The 25,741-nt window shown below is 41.0% G+C and overlaps 1 protein-coding gene and 1 long non-coding RNA gene across 2 annotated transcripts; one reads left to right on the top strand and one right to left on the bottom strand.

Moving 5' to 3' along the window:
* Window positions 1-8,424: 8,424 nt before the first annotated feature.
* Window positions 8,425-8,956, bottom strand: LOC133021137 (uncharacterized). Its single transcript, XR_009682954.1, has 3 exons — window positions 8,901-8,956; window positions 8,680-8,781; window positions 8,425-8,588 (listed from the first exon to the last, which is right to left on the bottom strand). It is a non-coding gene; the product is annotated as an uncharacterized LOC133021137 (long non-coding RNA).
* A 12,040-nt stretch (window positions 8,957-20,996) lies between these two features.
* tlx1 (T cell leukemia homeobox 1) lies at window positions 20,997-25,361 on the top strand. Its single transcript, XM_061087839.1, has 3 exons — window positions 20,997-21,429; window positions 22,503-22,704; window positions 25,151-25,361. Exons 1-3 carry the CDS (start codon window positions 20,997-20,999, stop codon window positions 25,359-25,361), a joined length of 846 nt encoding a protein of 281 aa, XP_060943822.1.
* Window positions 25,362-25,741: the final 380 nt, after the last annotated feature.

The raw sequence follows: 25,741 nt of genomic DNA, 5'->3' as shown, positions 1-25,741 counted from the left end.
CTCTGGCAAGCAGATCTGTAGCTTAGCCAGGGATGTTCTATGACCATATTCCGGAAGTAAACAGCGAAATAGAGTAAAAGCAAAAAAAGCATCCTTTGACAGGGAGACTATCAGCAGATCAACAGCCTACTGCAGGAGTGTGCTGCCACCGGGCAGGAGCAGGTCATCAGTTCATGTTTGACCACTGCGGCATACACTGCCAGACCTTTCCTGAAAGCCCCTGGGGCAAGCCGGCAAAAGTCAGCTGCTGAATCTTGAAGGTAATGCAAATAAGTACTGTCTGTCTGGGTGTAGTGGAATTAAGAGACATCTGTGCTCAAATCGACCACTGTATAAAACTTTGAATCAGGAAGCAATGAAGACTAAATCTAATTGGTATCTTAACAATGGAAATCATCAAAAGATTACAAACCCTGAACAGATCTCTCATCAGTTTCGTTTGGTTTTGGAATTGGCAAGATGTGAGTATTGAAAAGACTGGTGGTTTCTACCACCACACCTCAGTCCAGCAGAGATTGAATCATGCCTGTTATTGGTCTGGGAGGCAAGGGATACTATCTAATTGCAGGTAGCTTAGAAAATTCAACATTATGATCTTGGCTAAAAGACTTGTTATTGGTTGTGTGTGAAAAGAGAAGCTGCATATGGCTGGCATGTAGCCACCATCTCTTCAATGTGTTTTAACTAGGGCTGTCAAAGTTAACGCGTTAATCTATGAGATTATTGTGCCCTAGATTAATGCGATAAAATATTTTAACGCAGTTAACGCAGCTTTGTTTACATCCGGTGTGCGGAAGAAAATTCAGCAAGACCAACATCTCGATGTTTATTGCACCAGAGCTGGCTGAACTGGAGAAGTTGGAGAAGCTACTTGAACCATGCAGGTGTAACGGTGTAAATATGTTGTTAGTTAAATCCTGTTCAACGTGGAACTGCAGTTACAGTTTTTTTTATGTCTTTCTTTTATTTTGCCGTGTCTGTCTTATTTTGAAGGCCCACAGCGGGAACTTCTGGGGATTAGTGTAGCAGTGCACCCTTTTTTATCTCAGAAGCAGATTCCTCCGCTCTGAGTAAATTGTGTCGCTCTGTCTGTTAGTGTTTTAGTACGGAGCCCCCCAGGGGACACGGGGGGGGGAAAATGATGGGTGAAGAAAAAAAAAAATGGACGGACTTTCTCGAGATCTCGAGAGTTTTTGGACAATGTACATCCGGCGGGGCGCCACAGAGCAGGGAAGCCGAGGGTGAGCGGCTGCGGGGACAGCCGCCTTACTCGCGGAAGTGGGCGACTGTGCATCGATACAGAGACATAACAGGATCGATCCATGTGTTCTGCTCCGTTCATTGTCTTAGCGATGTGCTGCCGCTGAATAATTATAACCATCGCTGCTCCAGGATCAGAACAGACGCTCATTAAGTCCGGTCGTCCTGTGTGTGTCTGTGTCTGCTTCCGCCTCACTTCCCTCTGTCCTGTGCTCACTTTAACAATAAACACCAGCACTGATCACAAGTTATTAGGACACCTACAGGACTGATGTTTACTTTGTGTTTGTTTGAGCTCATGAAACACATGTTTAAACACTGTGTGCACGTAGTCCCCCGCTCCACACAACACGAGACGTACCGTGACGCGCACAGTACAGGACCGTCAGCGTTAAAGTGACGGAGCGATCCGAAGTCATGATCGGTCATCATCGGATAATAACTAAAAAATACATGTGATTATCAGTTTTAGTGAAGAGGAACAGAGACAAGCATACACACACACCCCCGCCCCACACACACACAAACGCACACACCCCCCCCCCACACACACAGTGTCCCATGACAGACCCCGCAGTCAGAAAGTATCTCGAGATCTCGAGAAAGTTTCTCCTTTTTTTTTTTTTTTCACCCATAATTTTTTTCCCCACGTGTCCCCTGGGGGGCTCCGTATTTTAGTTAGTTTCTAATGGTTATTTTAGTGTATGAAACTTGTTTAGTAATATGCAACTTTTCTTTTGTAGGTAACTGTGACTGTGTCCCGTTACAGAAAATTAAGTTAAACTGTTTCACTAAGCCTGATACAAGTGAAGTGAATGAAGAAAGCAGCAGTGCAAACAGAGACCGTCACACAGGCAACTCCACTCTTTCCGTCCTCTCATGTGCATTTTTTAAATCTTCCTCGAACTGTGTGTGTGTTTGTGCGCATGTTCGTGTGTGTAGTCCTACTGTCGGGTGTGGAGGGTAAATTACGTATTCTCCACTCAAGCCGATGTGGAGAATACGTATTCGTAATGGTGTCTCAAATACACCTTTTTTTTTTACCTATTACTAATCTGGATGTTTCACTGAAGAAAGAAGCAGTGTTATTGTTTCCAAAGACATTGGGAATATTTTCAGCTGTTTTTTTTTTATCTTATTTTTTTACACAATTTATCATACATGATATTTAACGACCTGGCTGACACTTTATAGGTAGGTGTTATAGGCCTGAGCCTCTTTGAAAACACAGCATTGTGTAAAATACAGGCTGTCTGAAGTGATTACTCGTTAATTTATAAGATTTAGTCTTTAGAAGAAAAACAAACTTTTAATCGCGATTAATCTAGATTAATGAATTTCAAAATGTGAGATTAATTAGTTAATTTTTTTTAATCTTTGACAGCCCTAGTTTTAACACGTCACAACCACAGCAATGTGTGGACGTGTGTCACTTACTCTGTACAAATGACTTTGACTGTTGAATTAGCAAGGTGTACCATTGTGGACCAAAAATATTTGATCATATTTCAACAAGTGTTTTGTATTCAAACACTCATTATCTTATTGTAGTGGGGAGTTTAATGCTCCTGTTCAGTAACACTGCAAGGCAGGACTAATTTCAAACATCTATGCCTATCAAACTGGCAATGTTTGTATTAGGGTGATGGATAAAACAGTAAACAGAACTTTAAAGGCAAATAACAATGTTTTTAATTGAGTGTAAAGAGAGATAAGGTCAGATTTGTAATTTCCAATTTAAATAGTGTTGATAAAGATAAATGTAGAATTAGTATCTATTTTGTAGAAAGTACAAGATTTAAAAGTGTATATGTAAATTGTTTTGTTTTAAAGATGAGTGTAAACCAAACTTTAGGATAAAGACTTAAACGATTGAATCATACAAATTCAATTTTCTGATTGATTTGAAAAATTATTTATATTTTTGAGAGTTTTGTTGCTACAGTGGCACATGCTCTGCTAATGATGGCTTGACCAAGCAGGATGCACCTGTAGTATTTAGAGTCATATGGCATATCTTCCTGATGCCTCAGCTGATACGGGGTCATCCTGATTTATTTATAGATGTACCAACTTGCACAAATGTACTAAAGCATTACATTGAGGTAGGTGATAGTGCTCTTAACAAGCAGGACTATTCTTATCATGTGAACCCCATCAAGCATGAGTTGATGCAAAAAGACGTTGAGTACCTGCTACCCAATGGTCTTGCAGTTCCCAGTACCAGTTCTTGGAGTTCGCCCCGGCTTATTGGTTCCTAAGGTTGACCTAACTCCTATGTACTACACAGATCAGAAAGTCAACGATTTAACTAAGCCTGACTCTTTTTCTCTCCCACGTTTTGAGGACTGCATTGATAGGGTAAGAGCAGCTTGTTTTATGACCAAGCTTGATTTGCTCAAAGGGTACTGGCAAGTTCCCCTGACAAGGAGAGCCTCTGAAATCTCCACCTTTGTCATTCCAACAATTTCCTCAAGTAAACGGTGATGGCATTTGACAGGCGTAATGCCCCTGCCACTTTCCAGCGGCTCATGTGGACTGAGCTGTCTGGTGTAGCAAACTGTGAGGCCTACCTAGATGATGTTACAGTGTGTATTCAGCTGGCTGGGAAAGTCACATGAAAACTATCCTGACAGCTTTACAAGACTTTGAAAATGCCTCCCTGGCCTTGGATGTGAGTAGATATGAGTTTGCAAAGGCTACTTCCTATCTTGGCAAGAAAGTAGGGCAGGGTCAGGTTTGCCCCATTTGGGCCAAGATCAGTGCAATTGTTGAGTACCTAGTACCCAGTTGAGTACCCCTTCTACCATAACACTTTACAATAAAATATTAATAATACATTTTATTTATATAGCTCTTCAAAGGAACTTAACATGGTAAAAACAGTGACAAAAAACAATAACAATAAGGTTACTGTATAGCTGTTAAAAGACAGTAATTTTACGTTAAAACTAGGGCTGGGCAAGTTGACTCGTTATAATCGCGTTAACTCATCAATTATTTAACCCCAACAATTATTTTTATCGCGCATTAACGCAGGTTTTATTATTTATTGTATTATTGTGAAAGTCAACCTTTTATTTTGTGAAAGTCTGTTGCTGACTGCTGCGGAACCGGAAAAGAAAAGAATTGGCGAATAAACAAACATGGACATGAGATGCCGTCAATACGCACCATCACATGACAAATACACAAGTTGTATGAAAAGGAGAGGACTGCAAAAGCGACAACTTTCCAACTTGCTGTTACCTCAGAGATTGCCTGTTCTAATGATATGATTGTGGCTCAGGATTTTGTGGCCAGTTATTTTCTTTTTTATAACGAACAGGATAACATCAATGCCCTGGCAGTGGCAATGAGCTTTAATTTTGTATTTGCTTTGATAACATTGTTTAAGTTGAGATTTACACTGAATATTTTATTTAACTGCTACTGTATTAAACTTCTGATGTTAAAAGTGTTTGCACAACAAATGTTATGGCACTTTTGTTCATATGGCAGAACATTTCAAATAAAAGTGCGCTATACACTAATTTTGAATTCATTATTAGATTTTGTGTATACAAATGCGATTAATCATGATTAATCAGGGAAATCATGCAATTAATGGCGATTAAAACTTTTAATCGTTGCCCAGCCCTAGTTAAAACCCATTATAATACATCAATAAATCACAGATTATAATCAGATTTAAAATGGTGAGTTTTGAGTCAATTTTTGAGGGAGGTGAGTGAGGGAGAATTTCTGAAGTGTTGGGGGAGAGAGTTCCAGATGGAGGGAGTAGAGAGGTAGAAGGCCCTGTACCCCCAGGTTCGGTGCTTGGACAGGGTACGAGGGGTGAGGAGGTTATTGTTGGTGGATCTGAGGTTGCAGGTGGGATTGTGTCGATGCAGGAGGTCAGAGAGGTAAGAAGGGGCGAGGTTGTGAAGGGTTTTGTATGTGATGAGGATCATTTTTAAATGTATTCTTTGTTGAATGGTGAGCCAGTGAAGGTTTTGAAGAATGGGGTTGATGTGGTCTCTGGTGCGGGAGCGGGTGAGCAGACATGCAGCTGAGTTTTGGACGTATTGTAGGTTTCTAATGATTTTGGTGGATGAGCCGTAAAGGATGCTATTGCAATAGTCGAGTCGTGAGGTGATTAAGGCGTGGATGATTTTTTCAGTGGGTGGAAAAGGGTTGTTTTTCTGATGTGGTTGACTTGGTGTTCAGAGGAGAGAGTTTGGTTAAAGATAACACGGATGTTATTGATTTGTGTAGATGCGGGAACCGGAGAGGGAGAAATAGTAGCAGGAGGTGGTAATTGATTTGGGGCCGATGATGAGGATTTCAGATTTGTCGCTGTTGAGTTTGAGAAAGTTATTTTGCTTCCAGGTCTTAATATCTGTGAGGCAGTTTGTGAGAGTCCAACGCCCGCCCAATCAACTGACTACTGTTACACATCCCATCTCCCATTCTCCGATCTACTGCTCCAGACCTTCTTCCTTTTCTCACCCATCTTATCAACACTTCCCGGTCAACTGGCTGTTTCCCTAACTCTCTGAAAAAGGCAAGAGTAAAGGCTCCAGTATGCTACCCCGAATCCGTTACGGACGAACGGACGGACCCGACAAAAACTTTTTAATTTATAGATCTCCAAAAGGCTGTTGGTGCTGACAACAATTCACCGCTAGAACAGTAGGTGGCGCAACGGAAGACGAGCTTAGAGAAGCCTAGTTCATGAATTCTTAGAAGAAGTCCACGTTGTTTATATACCTCCTCCCGGCTTTCCTCACACACAGTGAACGATGGCAACTAAATAAAATAAAGTGACACCCAGCGAGTCAAAATGCTGATGTTATCGTTTCTTAGCGCAGCGGTTCCCCGGTCTTGTTTCCGAACTGCGTTGCTAATTCCACAGCTTGAAGCTACACAGAGGCAGCTAGCTTCCCCTCCAGCTTCCACACACAGTCAGCAGGGACTCTCGATACTAACTACTACCCAGTGTTTGCTTCTGACCTGACGGTGTTTGAGAAACAGTGTCATGATAGAGGAGTGGAATTAAAGTCGTGACAGCGGGTTGTTGCGCTGTTGCCACCGCAGTTAGCATGGTGGCTAGCCCGCTTGCGCCGTTATGAAAGTTCGTTGTGACCGTACACACATGCTGTCAGTGCTTTAACCAGCCACCGTCAGCCGGACAACTCCACTTGCTTAACACACTTGTCACATTAATCGTAGAATCGTAGTTGTGTTTGGGTTTATTGTGACATAGGGGATGAAACAGGAAGTTTGAGGTCCGGAAATGATGTCGTTCTGAAATGCTGTCGTTAGCGGACCAATCACAGCCAAGGGCTATCCCCAGAGATCAGCGCCGCATCTTTTATATCAGAGCAGAAGCTGCAGTTGGTTTGTACCGGGCTTCAGTTTCTGTGTTCGCCTCCAGTCTGACCTGCTCTCACTTTTTGTTTTAATATTTCGTAAACTAAATATTCGTCACATCCTATTACGTATACATCCCGGCCCTTTTCCCTGCAGGTGGCTAATCTAGAGTTTCTGCCCCTCTGCCTTGGTAAGCTTACAATGGATAAATCCTAAAAAAGTCCGGACTTCAAAAACAAAAAGATTGTTAGGAAAATTAGAGATATGTCTCTCTCTGCAAAGACCGTCAAGAAAAGGGCCATCAAAATAGCAACTAATATCACCAGACAGCAAATTGAGGACATCAATTCAGCTAAAGCATACTCAATAGCCTGTGATGAGTCAATTGATGTAAACGGTATTGAACAGACAGCACTGTTATGCAGATATGTGAACTCTTGATGGGTTGCAGGAAGAAATCATTGAGTTGATACCGCTAAAAGGCCAAACACGAAGGGAGGACATTTGTGAGGCTGTTGTGAATTGTTTAAAAGCCAAGGAAATAAAAATCACTCACATGGTGTCAGTGGCTACTGATTGGGCACCTAGTATGAGAGGAGCACATAAGGGCTTTGTGACTTTGCTTCAGAAGTCGCTAGATCGAAAGCTGCTGACGTTTAACTGCACCAAGAAGCACTGTGCGCTCAAACATGTATGGAGGTGCTGAACCTTGCTATTCAGATAGTGAACAAAATAATGGCAAAAGGGTTAAACCACCAACAATTCTGTTTATTGTTAGATGAAGTCGACAGCGCATATTCGGATCTACTGCTGCATAACAAAGTCCGGTGGCTGTCCTGGGGAGACGTGCTGAAACGGTTTGCTGCTGGTGTTGACCATTTGAAAGCCTTCCTGGAAAGCAAAGGCCTCACCTATCCGAACTCGAAGATCTAGATTGGTTGGAAAAGTTGCACTTCATGGTGTATATTACAGGTCACTTAAACACGCTGAACAAAAGCCTCCAGGGAAAGGGAAGAACGGCCCTGTTGGAGGATGTTTTGGCGTTTGAGCGCAAGATGACAGTGTTTGCCAGAGATGTACAGAGAGGTACGCTCTCTCACGTCCCCTCCCTGGGAAAGTTAAAAAAAGAACGTAATCATATAAATCACTAGACGAAAAGCAGTATTATTGTCACAGGAAATCTCTTGGGACAGGCCTAATCCCCTGCATTTACCTACGGTTTTCATGACGTTACCTCGGCGTTCGCCAGTGACAATAAGCTGAGAGAAACGACTTGAACGTCCCTTATGGGGGATATGGAGAACAAAGGAGAGAGCCGCGCGGACCGATCGCGACGTGTGGTCTAATTAGCATATGAATCGGAGTCAAGCTGCTGGCCAGAGCCTCTCTCTACTCACCATTGGAGGAAACCACAGACTGTTGAAACGAAGTCACACGTGATTGGTTGGTAGAAGTGTTGCTATTGGTCAGCCTGGGTCATTGCAGTGCACACGTGGGGTCATTGCATTCCACACGTGGGGTAAGCCCCTCCCACACAATATTAATAATAAAAATGTATATATTAATATTTATTATTATTTATTACTAAGCCTTTACCAAAAGCACTGCAGTTAATTAAAACTATACATTCATGTGATGCTTGATGTTACAGGTGAACACATTGTACAGGGAACTAACGGGAACAAGGTATATGTGGAGCCAAAGCTTTATTTACATACAGCACAAATATTGTACAAACACAACTGGCCTAGCCAGTGAAAAACTCAGGTGAAGCTTGAAATGTCTTTCTGCAGCCTCTGGGTCATGACTTCTTTGTGGGACTCTGTCTGAATCTGCCCCAGTGTGTAGACGTCTGTGGTGTGTAGCTGTGAGATCCAGTGTAGCTTCCAGTCTTATATGAAGTGTGGGACACAGGTCGGTGCGCTCCTGGCTGTGGAAGGATGGATCCATGTCATCTGTCCCGCTTCAATCAGCTGTAAACACATTCAGTAAAATTAGCACAGTTCAATGACAACATACACCTTCACATGTAACTGGAAAATTATTTAATGAATATAACCTTACCCTCTTTCTTCTCCGACAACTCCTGAACTCCTCAATGCTGATGTAAGGTCTGGTCGGATCATACTGGCTCATAGTGTGTCTTTGTACGTCATGGACAGGCAGCTGGAAAACAACATGGGTGACATGATTTTATAATTAATAAACGGAAATAGCCGCGCTGCATCACCGTTGGAAGATCCACAGCCAAAAAACTCCAAAACAATTCATAAACAGTTACTTACATTCAATGGCTTAATTTTCGCACTTTAAATCCGGACTTTCAGCGTCTCAGCCTAACGCCTCTTTGTTTGTGTGTGTGTGTGGGGGGGGGGGGCTGAGGCTGTGAAAACATAAGAGAAAAAAGTCACGTTGTTGAAAAAACTTAATGAGAACAAACTGTTAATCTAAGTAATTCATACATATTTACACATGCACTAGTTCTGCTCAAGCACTCGATGCTGTATTCGTATTTTAGCAACTTTCTCGCTATCCCAAAGTTGCTGGCATGCTTTTCAGATGTACGAGTTAGCTTAGTGGTAGCTAGCAATGGCAACTCCTAGCCCAGCTCTTACCTTAACTCAGGGACTGTGCGTCCGTCTTCTCCGCCTCAACTCGTCCACACCGGGCCCGCGGCTCTGCTTACACACGCACTCCTCTTCTCCTCCAGGGAAACAGCGTCGTGTCGACTTCAGCGAGTTATTTACCCCGAAAACAGAGTCACTCGTTCCGACCATGCTAACAAGAGCCGCTTCCTGTCTGCGGGACACACGCTCTGCCTTCACAAGGCTGTGATTGGACGAGCCCATCAGCTGATGACGCGAGCGGGTGACGTGAGGTTTTCACAGTAAATCTCCACAACTGTCCTTTTCATCTTAAAGCAGCGGTTAAAACAGCTTTTAAAGTGCACCTTCATATGGGATGAGTATGTGACTGAGGACTCGTTTATTCTTTCTGGTGTTTAGTAAATTTACATACATGATTCACGCTGTTCTGTGTTGGTAACCTCATAGTTGAATGCACTTATTGTAAGTCGCTTTGGATAAAAGTGTTGACTGTTTTAATGGAATACTGAGAAAGTTTAATAACAACAATTAGACAATTGAAGTTCAGTTTATGAAGGAATTTCAGCTCTATCTTGTGTCTTCTTTATATTTAAAATAATAATCGAACTGAGTGGAGATGTATGTTGTAGCCAAACAGCCGGCTGCTGTGTTTTGTCACTGTGCAGTCCATGGGGGATTAAATATTACACTGAAAAAATAAATCATTAAATCAATTAATGTTTCGTAGCAATTTTGAAAGTAGTGGTGAAAAGGTACCATTTATAATTCATGGAAAACAGCTTAGTGTGCCATTGACATGTGAATATGATGCCAGTATTTTGGGAGGACAGATATTTTTATGGAAAGCCGGGAGAAGTTTGGAGATTACAGGGCACAGACATATCATACCCAGCATCATTTCTTCCTGTTGAGCGGATTGCTGATAGAGGTGTGGTTAACAAATCCTCTGTGCATTTAACCAGCACAATTGAAAAAGTGACTATAATCATGCCACTCTGTACAGTGGTTGAGATTCAGGATTGTTTTGGATGACAATAAAAATTTGAAATAAAGTGCATTGTTTCATTTGACAGCATTGACCTTTGTTCGTGGTATACAATGTAATTCATTATAGCACACTTACTTATTTAAGAACAATTTAAAATTTCAGGTTTTATATATATTTTCAGCCTGGTGTACTCAGCCAGATAATTTAGTTGCTGCCTCTTAGAAAAAGGTGTTATCTGCTCTGAGGGGAACTATCCTGATTTGCATTTGTGAAGCTCAGAGCATTGTCATTTGCATGTGAAAGCCTCCTCTAGGCGTAGGAGCAGGGGGGTCACCTCACAACAGATATCAGGCTTGAAAACTGCAGGAAACAGGAGAGTTTCCTTTGCTGCCTGCAGATTCGTGTGAAAAGCTGTTAACCGAAGAATGTGCCAACACTTTCCTGCGACACATAATGACACAAACGCTTCTTTTCATGCAGTGAATTGTGAGTATTTATAGCGTGCGATAATCGTAATGCAAACTGCAAGTTTCAACGAGTTCAGAAAGGAAAAAAATACATTATCCTTCCCTGTTTCACCCCTGGACATTGACCCATCACTGCTGAACATGTCCGCGCTCACAGGAGTAAGCCAACCAGATCTTGAAATTGAACCCGCCAACATAGCTGACAAAGACTTATGGTTGTCCAAGTTCAAAAGCCTGACAGCTGATCTCGAAGATGTCGCCCGTCAGAAGGCCATTCTCGTCCAAGATCACAAATGGAGCAATATTGAAACCCTCCCCAAGCCCGACAAACTTTATTTGAAACATGGAATGCCATTCCCGACAAATACATGAACATGAAGAAGTATGCATTTGGAGTCCAGTCCATTTTTGGATCAACATACTTATGCGAGCAGGTTTTCTCAAGCCTGAACTTCATAAAATCCAAGTATCGCTCCCGCCTAACAGATGACAGCCTGCAGTCCTGTGTGAAGATCGAAGTCACATCTTACAGCCCTGATATAGAGAATATCTGCAGTGATGTTCAGAAATTGAAATCACATTAAACATGTGCGAACACTATAATTTAATTGACTATTATTTTGCAAAATATTTTTTAAACACTGAGCTGATGTTGTTGTGTTTAATGTTCAGGTGCCACGGTTTATTGCTGTGCATGGCTGAGGGAATAAACAGAAGAGGATGACAGCACACTGGAATGGACTTTAGTCATATTTAAAAACAAACTGGCCTATTTTTTATGTTTACTCTTTTTAAGCTATTAGGGTGCAGCTAAATGTTTTATTTATTTAAGAGTGGGCTACTTCTTATTTTATACATTTACCACAAATACGCCTATCACCTCACGCCTAGACTGGTAGGTTAAAGACGAGTCGAGCTGCTGCATTCTGGATGAGCAGCACAGGTCGGATGGCACTAACAGGTATTTAACCTACCTAAATTCACTCACACTACACTTCTGCTCCCCTCTGTGGTTACCAGTGGTTGCCTACATACGTTAGCACTTGTGTCCGTGCTGCCAATGGATCGGGTCCAGTCTACATCCACGACATGGTCAAACCTTACACCCCAGCCCGTCCACTCTGCTCTGCATCTGCCAATTGGCATTTTGCTCCCTCACTGCGAGCTAGCCACTCAAGAAATTCACCACTGTTTGCTGTCCTGGCTCCTAAATGGTGGAGCGAGCTCCCCAATGACATCAGGACAGCAGAAAGTTTACACATCTTTTTCCGCAAACTAAAAATACTTCTCTTCCGATTATACCCTGAATTAAAAAAATAATAATAATAAAGTAGCACTTATATGGCACTGGCATACAGCACTTTGTAGTTTGACTTGCTTGAACAAAATGTACTTCCTAGATTCTTGTTGTTCTGGGTTTGTGCCCTCATGGTTGAATGCACTTATTGTAGGTCGCTTTGGATAAAAGCATCAGGTAAATGTAATGTAATGTAATCTAATGAAATTAGAGTGGAGTGAGTTGCGGGAGTGATGGATTTGGTAGAGATGTAGAGTTGTGTGTCGTCAGCATAGCAGTGGAAATGGAGGCCATCAGTATGATGTTACCGAGGAGGAGCATGTAGAGAATAAAGAGGAGCGGACCAAGTACAGAACCTTGGGGGACACCTTAGGAGACTTGGGCTGTGTTGGAGTTGGATTTATTGATGCTGATGAACTGGTGGCGGTTTGAGCGGTTGGAGAGGGCATTGCCAGTGATTTGGAGGGAGGACTCGAGGCGGGTCAGGAGGATGGAGTGATTGATGGTGTCAAAGGCAGCAATGAGGTCAAGGAGGATAAGGATGTTGAGGGAGTGTTCATCAGAGGAGAAGAATAGGTTGTTTGTTTGTGACCTTGATTAGGGCGGTTTCTGTGCTGTGATGACATCTGAATCCAGATTGAACTGGTTCGTATAGTATATTGGAGTCCAGGTGGGTTTTGAGTTGGGAGGTGACAGTACGTTCCAGGATTTTTGACAGAAAAGGAAGATTAGAGATGTGTCTGTAGTTGTTGGGGATGTCAGGGTCAAGGCCAGGATTTTTGAGGATGGGTGTGACAGAGGCGAGTTTAAGGGGTGGGTGGACAGAGCCAGTAGATTATAGTTGATTATAGAGAGGATGAGCTGGTGAATATCATGGAGACAAGTGCTGTGTGTGCTGTTGTAAAAGGCGTCAATTCCACCAACTCGGCCATCAGGGCGTGGTTTGTTTTTGTAGTGGAATACATTGGGGGTGGGTTGATTGAGTGTGAAGTAGTCCAGTTTTTTTGACCAAGTTTCAGTAAATTTATTGTCAGTGATGAATACATTGAGAATGAGACTTTTATTGTTAAGTGACCGGGTGTTTAACAAAGCGAGTTTCATAAATTGTTTGCTGAATGGATGGGGGAATTTAGGTAGGGTTCTGAGGTTGGCTGTATTCATGTGTTGTTTGTTGTGGTGATATAATGAGGAAGTGGGTGTGTGCCTGTGCTGGGTCCAGAAAAACGGGATGGAGTTGACAAGTGGAGTTGTAGATATAAATCCTGAAGCAAGTACTCTAAGGTGGCGGCATAGCAGGAGCAGGAGGGGTGTGACTGGTTGTGGCAATGTTACTCTTCGAAACATCAAGTCCATCTGCCGCCCAACCCTGTCAGCCCGTCTCAACCTGTTTTGTAGTTATTCTATTGTTTATTTCAATAAACGTATATGCATTAATAGTCCTTTTTAGTCTTGTGTCCATTATTATTGTCAGTGTCTGAGCCAGCCGTAACAATTTGGCAAGACAGAGGCCACGCTATGACAGAATGAAGTTCTGAAAATCATGGCCAATACAATAATTCCAAGTATTGCAACTGAAATTAGGTTGTTTACTATTATTCATTTTTCAGTCATCGTTGGTGTACTCAAGATTCTTTAGGTGCTGAACAGGAGAGGTCATGTGTTTGCTATGGGGACCACAAACTTGTGGGACTCTACAGGTTTTCTGATGTGTCGTTGTGTCTTAATCTGCCCATTCTGGTTTACGTGGGAAGATTTACAATGGTGGCCTAGGCATCAGTCAGGAAACCACATACCCAACAATGTGGACTAATCCAGAACTATGGAACTCTGCTGTAACAGCTGTGCTTGGGCTACTTGGTAATCTAGACCAGTATTTCTCATATGGTGGGTCCCACCTTTGGGTCGCAGTGGGCCGCGGACCTTTGCCTGGGCAATAAACATTTTTAGGAAAAACATCCTGTGCTTTTATTTTTAAGGGGACTTTTGCCACCATAGTCCACAATCCATCGTCATGATCCAATGCCACCTCAATCATGGTCCACCACCACTATCCACAATTTAGATGCCAGCAAGATACAGGATCCGACATAATGATCAAGATCTCTGATTCACGGTCCACCATCATAATCCACGATGTAGCTGCAGCTGAGGTGAGGAGGTGAATTTTAAATTCTGTTATAGATTTAACTGGAAGCCAGTGTAGTGTAGCTAATACAGGAGAAATGTGATCTCTTTGCCTGGTTCTTGTCAAAATAAGTGTTGCAGCATTTTGGACAAGCTGCGGTGTCTTACTGCTGGAACTTGATAATAAGGAATTCCAATAATCAAGTCTGGATGTAACAAAGGCGTGGAGAAATTTTTCTGCATCTTTTGAGACAGGACATGTCTGATTTTTGAGATGTTATGCAAGTGAAAGAAGGCGGTCCTAGAAATTTGTTTTAAGTAACAATCAGAGGACAAATTGGGATCAAAGATGACTCCCAAATTCCTGAGTGTTTAGTTGGAAGCAAGGGCAATGTCGTATAGAACAGCTATATCATTAGATAATGAATCTCTAAGGTGTTTAGGGCCAATAGAACCTCTGTTTTATCTGATTTTAATAAGAGAAAATTGCCAGTCATCCAGGTTTTTATGTCTTACAGACATGCTTGGAGTTTAGTTCATTCATTACACTGATCTGGTTTTATTAACAAGTATAACTGGATGTCATCCGTATAGCAGTGGAAATTTACAGAGTGTGTCCTTATAATGTTTCCTAGTGGAAGCATATATATTGAGAAAAAAATTGGGCCGAGCCGAGCATTAATTTGCACGAATTTGAATCGATCTGAAAAATATGATTTAACCCAGTTTATGGCGGTTTCTTTAATGCTAATTAACTGTTCTAGTCTCTGTAATAAAATTTGATGGTCAATAGTGTTGAATGCTGCACTAAAATCTAGCAGAATGAGCACGGACACAAATTCCTGATCTTAAGCTTAGAAGGTCATTAGTGACTTGCCAAGGCTGTCTCCATGCTGTGATATGCTCTTAACCCCGACTGAAAGTCTTCATACACGTTATCTTTCTGGAGAATCTCACACAGCTGATTGGCCACAGCCTTCTCAAGTATTTTAGACAGGAAGGGGAGGTTGGATATCGGTCTGTAGTTGGCTAAAACCTCTGGGTCCAGTGGGGTTGATTACAGCTATCTTAAAGGACTATGTTACATATCCTGATGATAATGATAGATTGATTGTACTCAGTAAAGTACTATTAATTAGGGGCAGAATTTCTTAAAATAACTTTGTAGGGATGGGATCTAAGATTCAAATTGTGGGTCAAGACGATCAGATTATTTAGCTACAGCACTATCAGGTAGACATCTAGAAAATTAGTTTTTCATTAATGGCATGTAGTCTGATAATTCAAATCTGATAGAATCGGATTATGTCTAAGTACTATTAGATATTCAATTTGACACCGTATGATAGTACAAGGTCAAGTGTGTGGTTACAACAATGAGTATGTTGGTGTACACACTGACTGAATCCAATTAAGTATAATACTAAAATGAATGCAACACTAAGGCTATCATTATTATCGTCAACATGAATATTAAAGTCACCGACTATAATGACTGTTTTCAGGACTGTGCTTGATAAAAACTCTGGGAATTCCGGAATTGAATTGAAAACCTTATTTTGGAAATTACAACAGACTTGTCATAACAGTTACAGTCTACAATCCATTTTTAAAGCAATTTCTAAATAAAAATGGAGTTCTTATTTGTCTGACTGATTTCAATAACTAATATTAATACGTTGACTAGGGCTGCTCGATTATGGAAAAAATCATAATCACGATTATTTTGGACAAAACAAAAATCATGATTATTCAAACGATTATTAATATGTGCCCTTATTCTGAAGTCTATGCTTTATTTTTTTTAATGACTAACCGGAAGTACCAGTCCCTTCAGGTTCCGGTAAACACCGATTACGGCTGCGTGTCTTATTCCTCCGTGAAACCATGCAGGATATCGGTGCCCGGTTATTCAACCCTTAATGATGGCAACATTAACACTCCGTAAAAACACTTTGTAACTGAGAACTTTGAAATTTCCTCTCATTATTAAATGTCCCCATCTGCGGAGAATCGCGAGCTGACCCGCGCCGGTCCGGTGTGAACAGCCGGGCGCTGGAGAATAGACGCTGCGCGGCGCGGCCGCTACACTGTGTGGGGCTGCTGTGTTCCCATACAACATAACTTTTTCTATACTTTTTGTTGATCAGACGGGGCTGCCCTCCCTCTGCCATTTTCCACTCGCGCTGTTTTTTAAATACCTCCGGTCCCCACACACACAACTCGCCTCCTTCACTTCACAGCTGCATGAGAGGGAGTGCCAGTCAGCGGGGCCGCGCTGAATGCTTTGGGGGAAGGACTGAAATGCGAATGACAAAATGTGTTTTTGTCGGAAATGTCCTGCCTATACTGCATAATTTTGATTGTAGGCTCCTAATCTAATAACTATTCATTCTACTATTATTGAGTATTTAACAACTGTGTGAGAGCATTAAAATATATTGTTAAGCTAGTCAGAGATTTTATACTATATTTAACTTTTGGTTTTAAAACATTGTTTTTATATAAATAATTACGAGAAGTGCCCTCAAAATGCAAGCCTACTTGTGTTCCTTTAGTTACTATAGTATAGTATGTATAGTATATTGTGTAAGGCTATGTCCACATTAGGTAATGATGGAATGTACATGTATGGAAACTGTACATTAGAAATGTTCTATCAATAAGACTTCTATTATTTCTAATATTTGAAGTGCATAGCACTTCACAGTACAGTTTTACTATTCACACCAAAATTCATACAGTGCATCTATCTGCAGCCCCTCTGTATCATACACCATTAAAATACTGCGGGCACAGCTGTCAAGTATTATCAGTATTTTTCCCTGGGATATTTCAACACATGGAAGTGGGGAGACGGGAACCGCTTACATGCCATTGCGGAATTTAACAAGACCTATAATACATTTATAATTGATTTATATTTCAAATAGCAGGGTTACACAGAAACAGGTTGACATTGTGATTAGGTGTAATTTGCATGTTATTGCTTCAAATTAATGAAATATTCAAAGTATTAGTGAAAAACGTCATCTGAAAAACAGCAGACCAAACTTCATGTGACAACACACCTAAATTCTGTTCGTACCTGTAAGAAAAATCTAAATATTAGATAGTAGATGATTACTATAAGTTAGTTTAGTACTCCTGAATCGCTTGTATGCAAAACCTTGGGGAAATATCTGTTGGTTCGAATGGTTCTTGGTTGAGGCCAGGCATGTGTCAGTCAGAAAAGAGACAGCAGCCGAGAAGAGAGTATGACATCTATTGTACAAACGCATTATTGTAACATAAATACAACGTTAAATTAAATTTTCCAAGACAGCAGGTAAACATGAATGATGCATTAACATTCAGTGGACTGCAGCTCAATTTAAAGCATGTCTCTAATAGTAGCCTTGTGTCTCCTCCTCTGTGGGAATTCACATATCTACCATCTGTAATTCCAATGCTAGAGATAATATTGGAAAGAGTCGTCTTCCTCAACATCTATGCCTCATCTTCATCTCAGCTCAGGCCAAACATCAAGCATTGTTTGCTTCCTCCCTGTTCCTCCACATAGAGCCAACTATTCCTCCCACCAGCTACTCAGTCTTGCCTCGTCAAGAGGTCAACAACACTGGACAAGACTGACATGAGGCCTTGTATGGGAAAGTTGCGGGTCAGTGGGTACATTTTACTGTAATCCCTGGTTTGGGTTCAGTTGTACTGTGCATGATGCATTGTATTTAGGGGGGGCTATAGCCAGGGGCCCCCCCAAATAATTATTGGGATTTAAAAAAAAAAAAAAAAAATTTTTTTTTTTTAATTAAACTTTTGTTTTACACATGGACAAGTTATTTATAACTCTAACATGCTACATATGTAAGTGCGTTTCTGGTTTGTATGTTTTCTCCCCCTTCAAATTACAATCCAATAGCCTCTCATCATACTTAACAATGAAAAGACCGGGCACTAGGACCTTGGGGAGTCTGCATCGCTGCTGTGCTGGCTTTCTCACTCTGCAAAGTAACGTTTCTCATCAAGACAGCAGGATTGCAGCCAAGGAGTTTAGCTCATAGTTAATGATGCATGGAGTGAAATTGTAAGTACAGGTAGTTACAAAATGGGGCTATCTGTAGTTGTCAACGATTGTTACCTGCTTAAATTTAGGTTTACTTGAGGCAAATGAAAGGGAATATTGTAATGAGTTATGTTAACACTAAGCTAGCTAGCTGGCTATTTTGTTAGAAATTGTCTCCAGTGAGCAAGAGTGTGAGCGAGCAAATTTGAAATTTAAGAAATAACTATCGACAGCTCTCTATTCTATCTTATTCCCTTCTGCTCATACCAAACAAATAAACAACTCAGAAGTTGACACTGGCAGGTCCATTCTCCATCCATTGTGTTTGGTCCCTTTAAGAATTAGGATTTGGGAGTGACGCGAATATGAAAACTAGTATATCCGTCTTTCCTTTACAAGCAGGAAAATTATTTCTCTCTATTTGAGAAAAGTTCATATTTGTGTTGTCAAATTTCACAATGACCCTAAAATTCTGTCCTTTCTGTTATCTTATACTGAATGAATGCAAGCAAAGATACAGAGAAAAATCACACTCTTTCTGATTTAACCAATCTATGAACTGTCTGAAACAATGGATATCCTCAGCCCCAAATGAGCCCCAAAAAAATTGGCGCGCTGCGCGCGCAAACATTCAGCTTCCTTAGGGGCTAAGCCCCCCCTTTCTTTCATTCCTAGAAACGCCCCTGGCTATAGCTCAGTGGTTAGAACAGTCAACCTCTAACCAGAAGATCGGCATTTCGATCACAGTCTGCCCCATTCCGTTTGCTGAAGTACACTTAGGCAAGATACTGAACCCTGAATTGCCCCTTAGTCTTTTTTGTCAGAGCGGATCTTGAATCTAATTAAAGGGCTGTGTTTGTGACGATGGTAAGCGTTTCTTAGATTTTGTCCACAGTACTTACATCTATAAGGGCAGAACAATATCTTCTCTTTTCTCCTCAGCTCTTCTCTCCAGTCATCAGTTACATCAGAGTGTAAAGAAGGAAAGTCGGAGTCTAATGCAGATAAGGGAGTGTGAAGTCGTGCCAAATTGGGTCGAGCGATTGGTACATGAAGTGAAGGTTGTGCAAATTGTGCCGAATTTTCGCTTTTTGTGTGTTAACAACTGAGAAAAACTGTAAAGTAAATGTTGGCTCCATGTTAAGGATTAAGTTCTTTATACACAGTCCACTATCATATCCAATCAATCTAGGAATTGTTTTACAGCTAATAACAGCTAATAACTACACACCTATATAGCCTACAACTTAACTGCAAAACTAGAAATATTAAACTCACATCCAGTGTCAGTGTCAGATGGTGGTTAAGTCTGAATGCAAATAAGGAATCGTGCTTTTGTCATGATCTGGTACTTTAGTTTATATGTCCTGTCCTGCGCTACTGATCTCCTGAGCCTCTGCACCTCTGGATCCCCTATGTAAGCTTCCTTGCGTTTTTGTTTCTCCCTGTCATTGTTTATGTTTTGTTTTGTGTCTGTTAAAGAGCTTTTGTTTTAAACTCTGCGTCTGGGTCCTACTCCTCCCCTAAAATCTGACAGCTTTGATCTGAACAGATAAACAAACCACTAAGAAAATACTGGAGTCCCTACAAGTGGGTGTTGTGTAAGTACAGATGAGGAAAAATAACGTGTGGACATTTTACAGATAACAATCAATGTACATAGTTCTGAAGTTCAAGAAAACTTAATCTTCAAACCTCTTCATTATAAATACACTTGGGTTAAATATTTGGAGCACAGCAGTCATCTCTGTGACTTACTGTGCAGTGATTGCAGTGCAGTGTGATAGGGTACTGCATGCATTAAAATTTGATGTTGGTCTGTTCAATAAAACACGAGAGCATATCAAATATTAATACTTTAATGCCCTGTGTTAAGTAATTATCTCCCAATGGTTTGTAGAAGGAGAGAAAATAATTTTTCATTTCATTGTTGTGCATTTCATTGTTTATGTTTTGGAGCAGCCCTGCCACGTTTTCGTTAATGAGAAATATAGCGGTAAAATGCACTTGTTTTTTATGATTTATTTTTAAACATATGTTTGTTCTGGTACATTAAATATCCCTCCCATGCAAAGCTGCCGCAGTCGTTGATCATATCCGAATTCATTTTTTAATGAATGTAGCCTAATGTCAAATACTAACTCATCACTTTATTAGTAGTATTATTAAAGAGACACTTGACACAGTGGTGAAATATTTTGGCAACGTATTCAGTTATCTTCTGTTCTCACAGAAAGTAATAAAAACGCACCAGTGTTTGCAGCAATGTCATCAGTCTGAGCATGAATTAATAATGGAGCTGGTTCATGACAATATTTTGAGTATAGCATATAGCGTAGACCACATCAATCATTTCTAACTGATTTATTATGGAGAACTTAAAGCCATTAAGCTAGTTTATTAGTGCACCAAATTTCTGCAACATGGATGAATAAAAACGTATCAAGTTGTGGAAAGTGTCTATGTGATTTTTATTTTACTAAATAGAGATGTCACACACATATTTGATTTGACTCTGATACAAGGTGTGTGTGTGTGTGTGTGTGTGTGTGTGTGTGTGTGTGTGTGTGTGTGTGTGTGTGTGTGTGTGTGTGTGTGTGTGTGTGTGTGTGTGTGTGTGTGTGTGTGTGTGTGTGTGTGTGTGTGTGTGTGCGTGTGTGTGTGTGTGTGTGTGTCCCATTGAGGTGTTGGGGGGTGGCCTCGCTCCTCTGATGTGTATGCAGACGTGCGCCCGTGCCCACTAGATACCGAGCTCAACCAGAAGAAGCCCAGACGGAGTAGTGTGTGAAGCAGCACGCAGAGTAAACTGGGTTCCTCGCGCCAAGGCGGGGAGGCCATGGATCACATAGGGATAAGCTTATTGGGGTCGCAACAGAATGCGCATGTACAGCCCATCAGCTTTGGAATTGATCAGATCCTCAGCAACGTGGAGCATAATTGCATGCTGGGTGTTAAGATGCACGAGCCAGACTTCGGACACCCGGGGTACAGCGGCAGCGTTAGCGATGGCGGGAACAACGCAGGATTCGCGTGCGGCAACACTGGATATAGTGGCACTAGCTCGTTCGGCGGGACATATCACATGAATATGGATGTCAATGTGAACGGGACCAACGCAAATGCCGCTGGGGTTTTCCGTGTACCCGCACACCGGCCTCTGAACGGAGGGAACTCCATGCCGCCTGTGAGCGGGACTATCAACAACCTGACTACACTCACCTTCCCCTGGATGGAGAGCAACCGACGCTACACTAAAGACAGGTTCCCAGGTAATAATATAATATAAGTTACAAGGAATAAATGTATATAATTTTACGGCGGTGCTCTATTTTTAAAAGGTCGAGATGGATAGGTGTTTAGTCACACACCTCGACATAATTTCACTTCACAAATGAAACAGTGATGAACAGATTATCATGGATGGGTTAAGAATAAACGTTCTTAGAGTCTCTTATTTTGTCAGTTTTAGCTTGGTCTTTGTTTCTCAACCCACCAGATTACAGATTCACATCAATTCAATTCACTTTAACTAATTCAAGTGAAGAAACTCCAAAAAACGGTCCGTTTAGAAAGCATGAAAAACATGTAAGGATTGTTATGATCATTATTATGCTATGTGAATGCAAAGACTGATGTTATACTTTAAATGTGTTGTCTGACATTTTGCAGTGTATTATTTTTTCTTTTTCATGAGCAACGTGAGCTGTGTAACTCCTCTCTTTGTGTATAGTGGATATGCTTGCAGACTGTCACTAATACAGCAAAAACCTGCATTATGGTTTTCCTAATTAATTTGAAACTCATCAACCTGAACTGATATATACTGGCCACTGAATACTTGACTACAAAATATTTTTGCAAAATAATTTTGTACAACCTTCCCTCATGAAAATTAATTTGAATAACAATATATAAAAAATACTTACTTTCACATATGTAAACTTAAAAATGGTTAGTTCTCCAAAGTAGACTAAACTGTTTGGTGGTTAAGAGTAAATATTAAATACTTAAACAGTTAAACAGTACTTTATGTCAATTATCAACAATGATGTTTGACCCTGGTTGCTAAATTGACAATATATAGGGGCAAGGCATCATTAATTATATTGTGTTCATATTTGCAATAGCCTAAAGACTATCTTGAGATCAAATGTGTTTTGTCGTGGTCTTTAACGCACTATACTTGGTAGAACGCCTCCTTCCCCATGCTGTGTTGCCTTTTAGCGTGTTGTCTGCCCTGCTTTGACCCGTCCTGTCATTTTCCTGTCCTGTCGTTTTCGTTTATGTCATGTCCTGTGCTGTCCAGTGTCACTCTCACCCCTCAATGTAACACGTCGTGTAGGTCATCCCTATCAGACCCGGACGCCTCCTAAGAAGAAGAAGCCCCGGACATCTTTCTCACGCCTGCAGATCTGTGAGCTGGAGAAACGGTTCCATCGGCAAAAATACCTGGCGTCTGCTGAGAGAGCTGCTCTAGCCAAAGCTCTGAAGATGACTGATGCTCAAGTCAAAACCTGGTTCCAAAACAGACGGACCAAATGGAGGTGAAATAATGCATGAGTATCATGCATGAATTATTCGTACAAACAGATCTGATGTGTGAGTGATTTACGACTTTCACCAATTTCTCATATTTTTAGTTTTCTTTCAGGTACTAATGCAATTTATGTGTGGTCCAGACCTGTCGTGTGAGTCACACGTACATAGTCTTCTGTTATTAATATCTAGTTTTTCACTAAAGGATTTCATTACTCTGAAGGAAATATGAATAAATATAAATATGCTATTGAAACTCGTCATTATGTTGAAATTTGTCTGTTCAGCTCTGCAATTTAAATAATATAATTCTAAATTTATTGATGTACTTCATATATTTCTTTTCGCTATTGGGAGTTCACAGTTTGACATGCGTCTTGAGCAAGGCGCGCACGAAGACGACTGGCTTGATTTGTGAAATGGTAATTGCATGTAAGCTATATTTTCAGATCAATTTACCACAAATGAATTACATTCTCCAGGTGATTGATGTTATGCTGGAAGTCCCTGGCTCATGACACATCTAGTCAACCCGCAAACAAGACTGGAGCGCTCACACAACGAGCGTCAAATGCGCAGTCGTACCGCGCATAGTTGGTGTTGTTGTGGCCAAGTGGATGTGCGTTGACACAGCTGGTGGCTGCTCTGCATACCAGAGAAGGCATGTGTAATTATTTTATCATGCTGTTTATTATGCAATATTGCAAAACAAAAGTGTCAAATTGCCTTATCCAGCTAAAAGCTGTCTTGGCCTGTGAAATAATCTCCGAAACTATTTTAATCTTTGATAACAATTTAATTAACAAACACTTCATAACACATGGGACAGCAATTGTTACCTTATATGGTATTACAGGGCCTACGATTATGCTACTTTGATATATCCTGCACGTGCGCTGTACGCAAAGTTGATATGTTGCGGCTGTGGCAGAGGGGTGGAGCGGTGGCTCTCTATGAAGAAGGTCGGCGGTTCGATTGTAATTTCCCCCCCATCTGTATGCGGGAGTTTCCTTTGTTAAGATGCTGAACCCCGAATGGCCTCTCACAGATGTTGAATGCACAAATTGGCAGAAGCTTTGGATAAAATTCTTGTATACATAATGACTCTTTTCATCATTGGCTTTTTTCCTAACACGTTTCTTCTCCCTTGGCCTTATCAGAGACTTTAATGCAAAACATAAGTAACATTTAGCTGTCAGTTTAGGCTATTAGGTCCACTCGGCTCAGACCAATGTAGTCTAATACAACAGTATTGTAAAAAATATTCTAATGTTCAGTATTTGTTGAATATTGCTTCAGAGAGGAGATGATTCACCTGGGGTCATTTTAGAGGATTAAACTGAGCTGTAATGAAATACACGGACATGTGCTTCTGTTATTGTGTCTACCACCATTCAAATAAATAGGGTGGACAAAATAAAAGAAACGGCTGTCATGATGTATCGGTGTACTGCAAAACTGGATGCACCTAACTAACTGAACAGAGCCTCTAAAATATTTGAATTGACTTTGTATGAATGAGTCCTGATATAAACAAGACAGGCAAGGCTCTTGTTAAATTCAAAATATAACAGAAATAAAGCCTCAACATTTGACAACCTGATTTATAATTAATTTGTTTGTTCAAGCCAATTGTATTTAGCAAATAGTGAACATTTAATAAGGTTACAGCACGAAAAGAGAGAAAGACCCAACATTTTCATTAAAGTAAAGTACATATGTATATGGATGTTTTCAACGTTTTATAGTACATGCAAATAAATCTGTCCTAACATAGCCTACAAGATCCCATTTTCATAAATGCAACATACTAAAAGTGTTCGTGACTCTCCATCATTTCAGTTTGTTGAGATTCTCCAATGTTTTGTTTAAAAACCAAAATCTGATATTGACAAACAAACCAAGGCAGAATGCATAAAAACGCTGCCACCAAATAATAATGGATTGACTTGAAAAAACGTTCTTAAATATTGTGCATTATATCTGCATTTATCATAAATGTATAAGAGTTTTGCGCAAATTAAAGAAAATTTACGCGAGACACAGGACATGTTATTAACAGAGGGTATGTTCATGTATTTGTTGACCAAGAACAACAGATGTTAGTGCTTGCTCATTGTGGATTTCTCAATATTTTTCAAGGTTCTGTCCTTCCATTTAAAGTGCATTGAGAAAATGTTTATTAAGATGTGGCGCTATACAAATAAAATTGAATTGAATTAAAAAGTGTCTTTCACAGTCACGGTCTTCCATTTTGAAATGTCCCTCCATATTTTTGGGACTGTGGAGGCCAATTTCAAAAACATAAATGTTCAAGATATTCTATTTTCATTGTGCTTCTGTTCGATTTTTAAATTACAAAGGCGCGAGTAGCAAGTCCTTAGGTATTTATACTATATCGAGACATACATTGATATGTGAGCACTCAGCGGTGTTTCCTTGTCACTGTTGCAGGCGGCAGACTGCGGAGGAGCGGGAGGCCGAGCGGCAGCAGGCCAACCGGATTCTTATGCAACTTCATCAGGAAGCCTTTCAGAAAAACATCAACCAGCCGTTGACCCCGGACCCACTGTGCCTGCAGAACAGGTCTCTGTTCGCACTGCAGAACCTGCAGCCCTGGACCGAGAATACCGCCAAGATCAGCAGCGTGTCGGCCTGCGATTAGAGACAACACACAGCCTGCAGCTGGTACCCGCACCGGCACTGACGGGCAGATACATGGGCTGTAGGCTATATCCCGCAGGACATATTTGAAAGGCAGTCATCCCCCAACCTCTCTCCTCGTCCGCTCTCTGCAGTTAACATCAAACATGCTTCACACATACTTAGAACTGCTTCCGATCATGCCCTGATGTGGATCCCTCTGAGCACGAGACTGAATGGTAGATTTAGCCCTTCACAGACCAAACTGTGGACATTTGTGGAAACATTGTGGAGGTATCCTCTGTCAGATGACCAGCACAGACTGGCACTTCGACTTGTTGTATTATAGCGGGACTTGATATTTCAGTTACAGCATATTGCTCATTATCTGTCATTTAATGA

Source organism: Limanda limanda, chromosome 15 (genome assembly GCF_963576545.1).
Source record: "Limanda limanda chromosome 15, fLimLim1.1, whole genome shotgun sequence".
In the NCBI taxonomy this organism is placed as follows: Eukaryota; Metazoa; Chordata; class Actinopteri; order Pleuronectiformes; family Pleuronectidae; genus Limanda; species Limanda limanda.
This window is presented reverse-complemented; position numbering and strand designations above follow the sequence as displayed.

Coding starts and splice junctions, on each gene's coding strand:
- tlx1 (XM_061087839.1), top strand. CDS start 20,997: ATGGATCACATAGGGATAAGCTTATTGGGGTCGCAACAGAATGCGCAT. Junction 21,430..22,502: donor CACTAAAGACAGGTTCCCAG/GTAATAATATAA, acceptor CACGTCGTGTAG/GTCATCCCTATCAGACCCGG. Junction 22,705..25,150: donor AACAGACGGACCAAATGGAG/GTGAAATAATGC, acceptor TCACTGTTGCAG/GCGGCAGACTGCGGAGGAGC.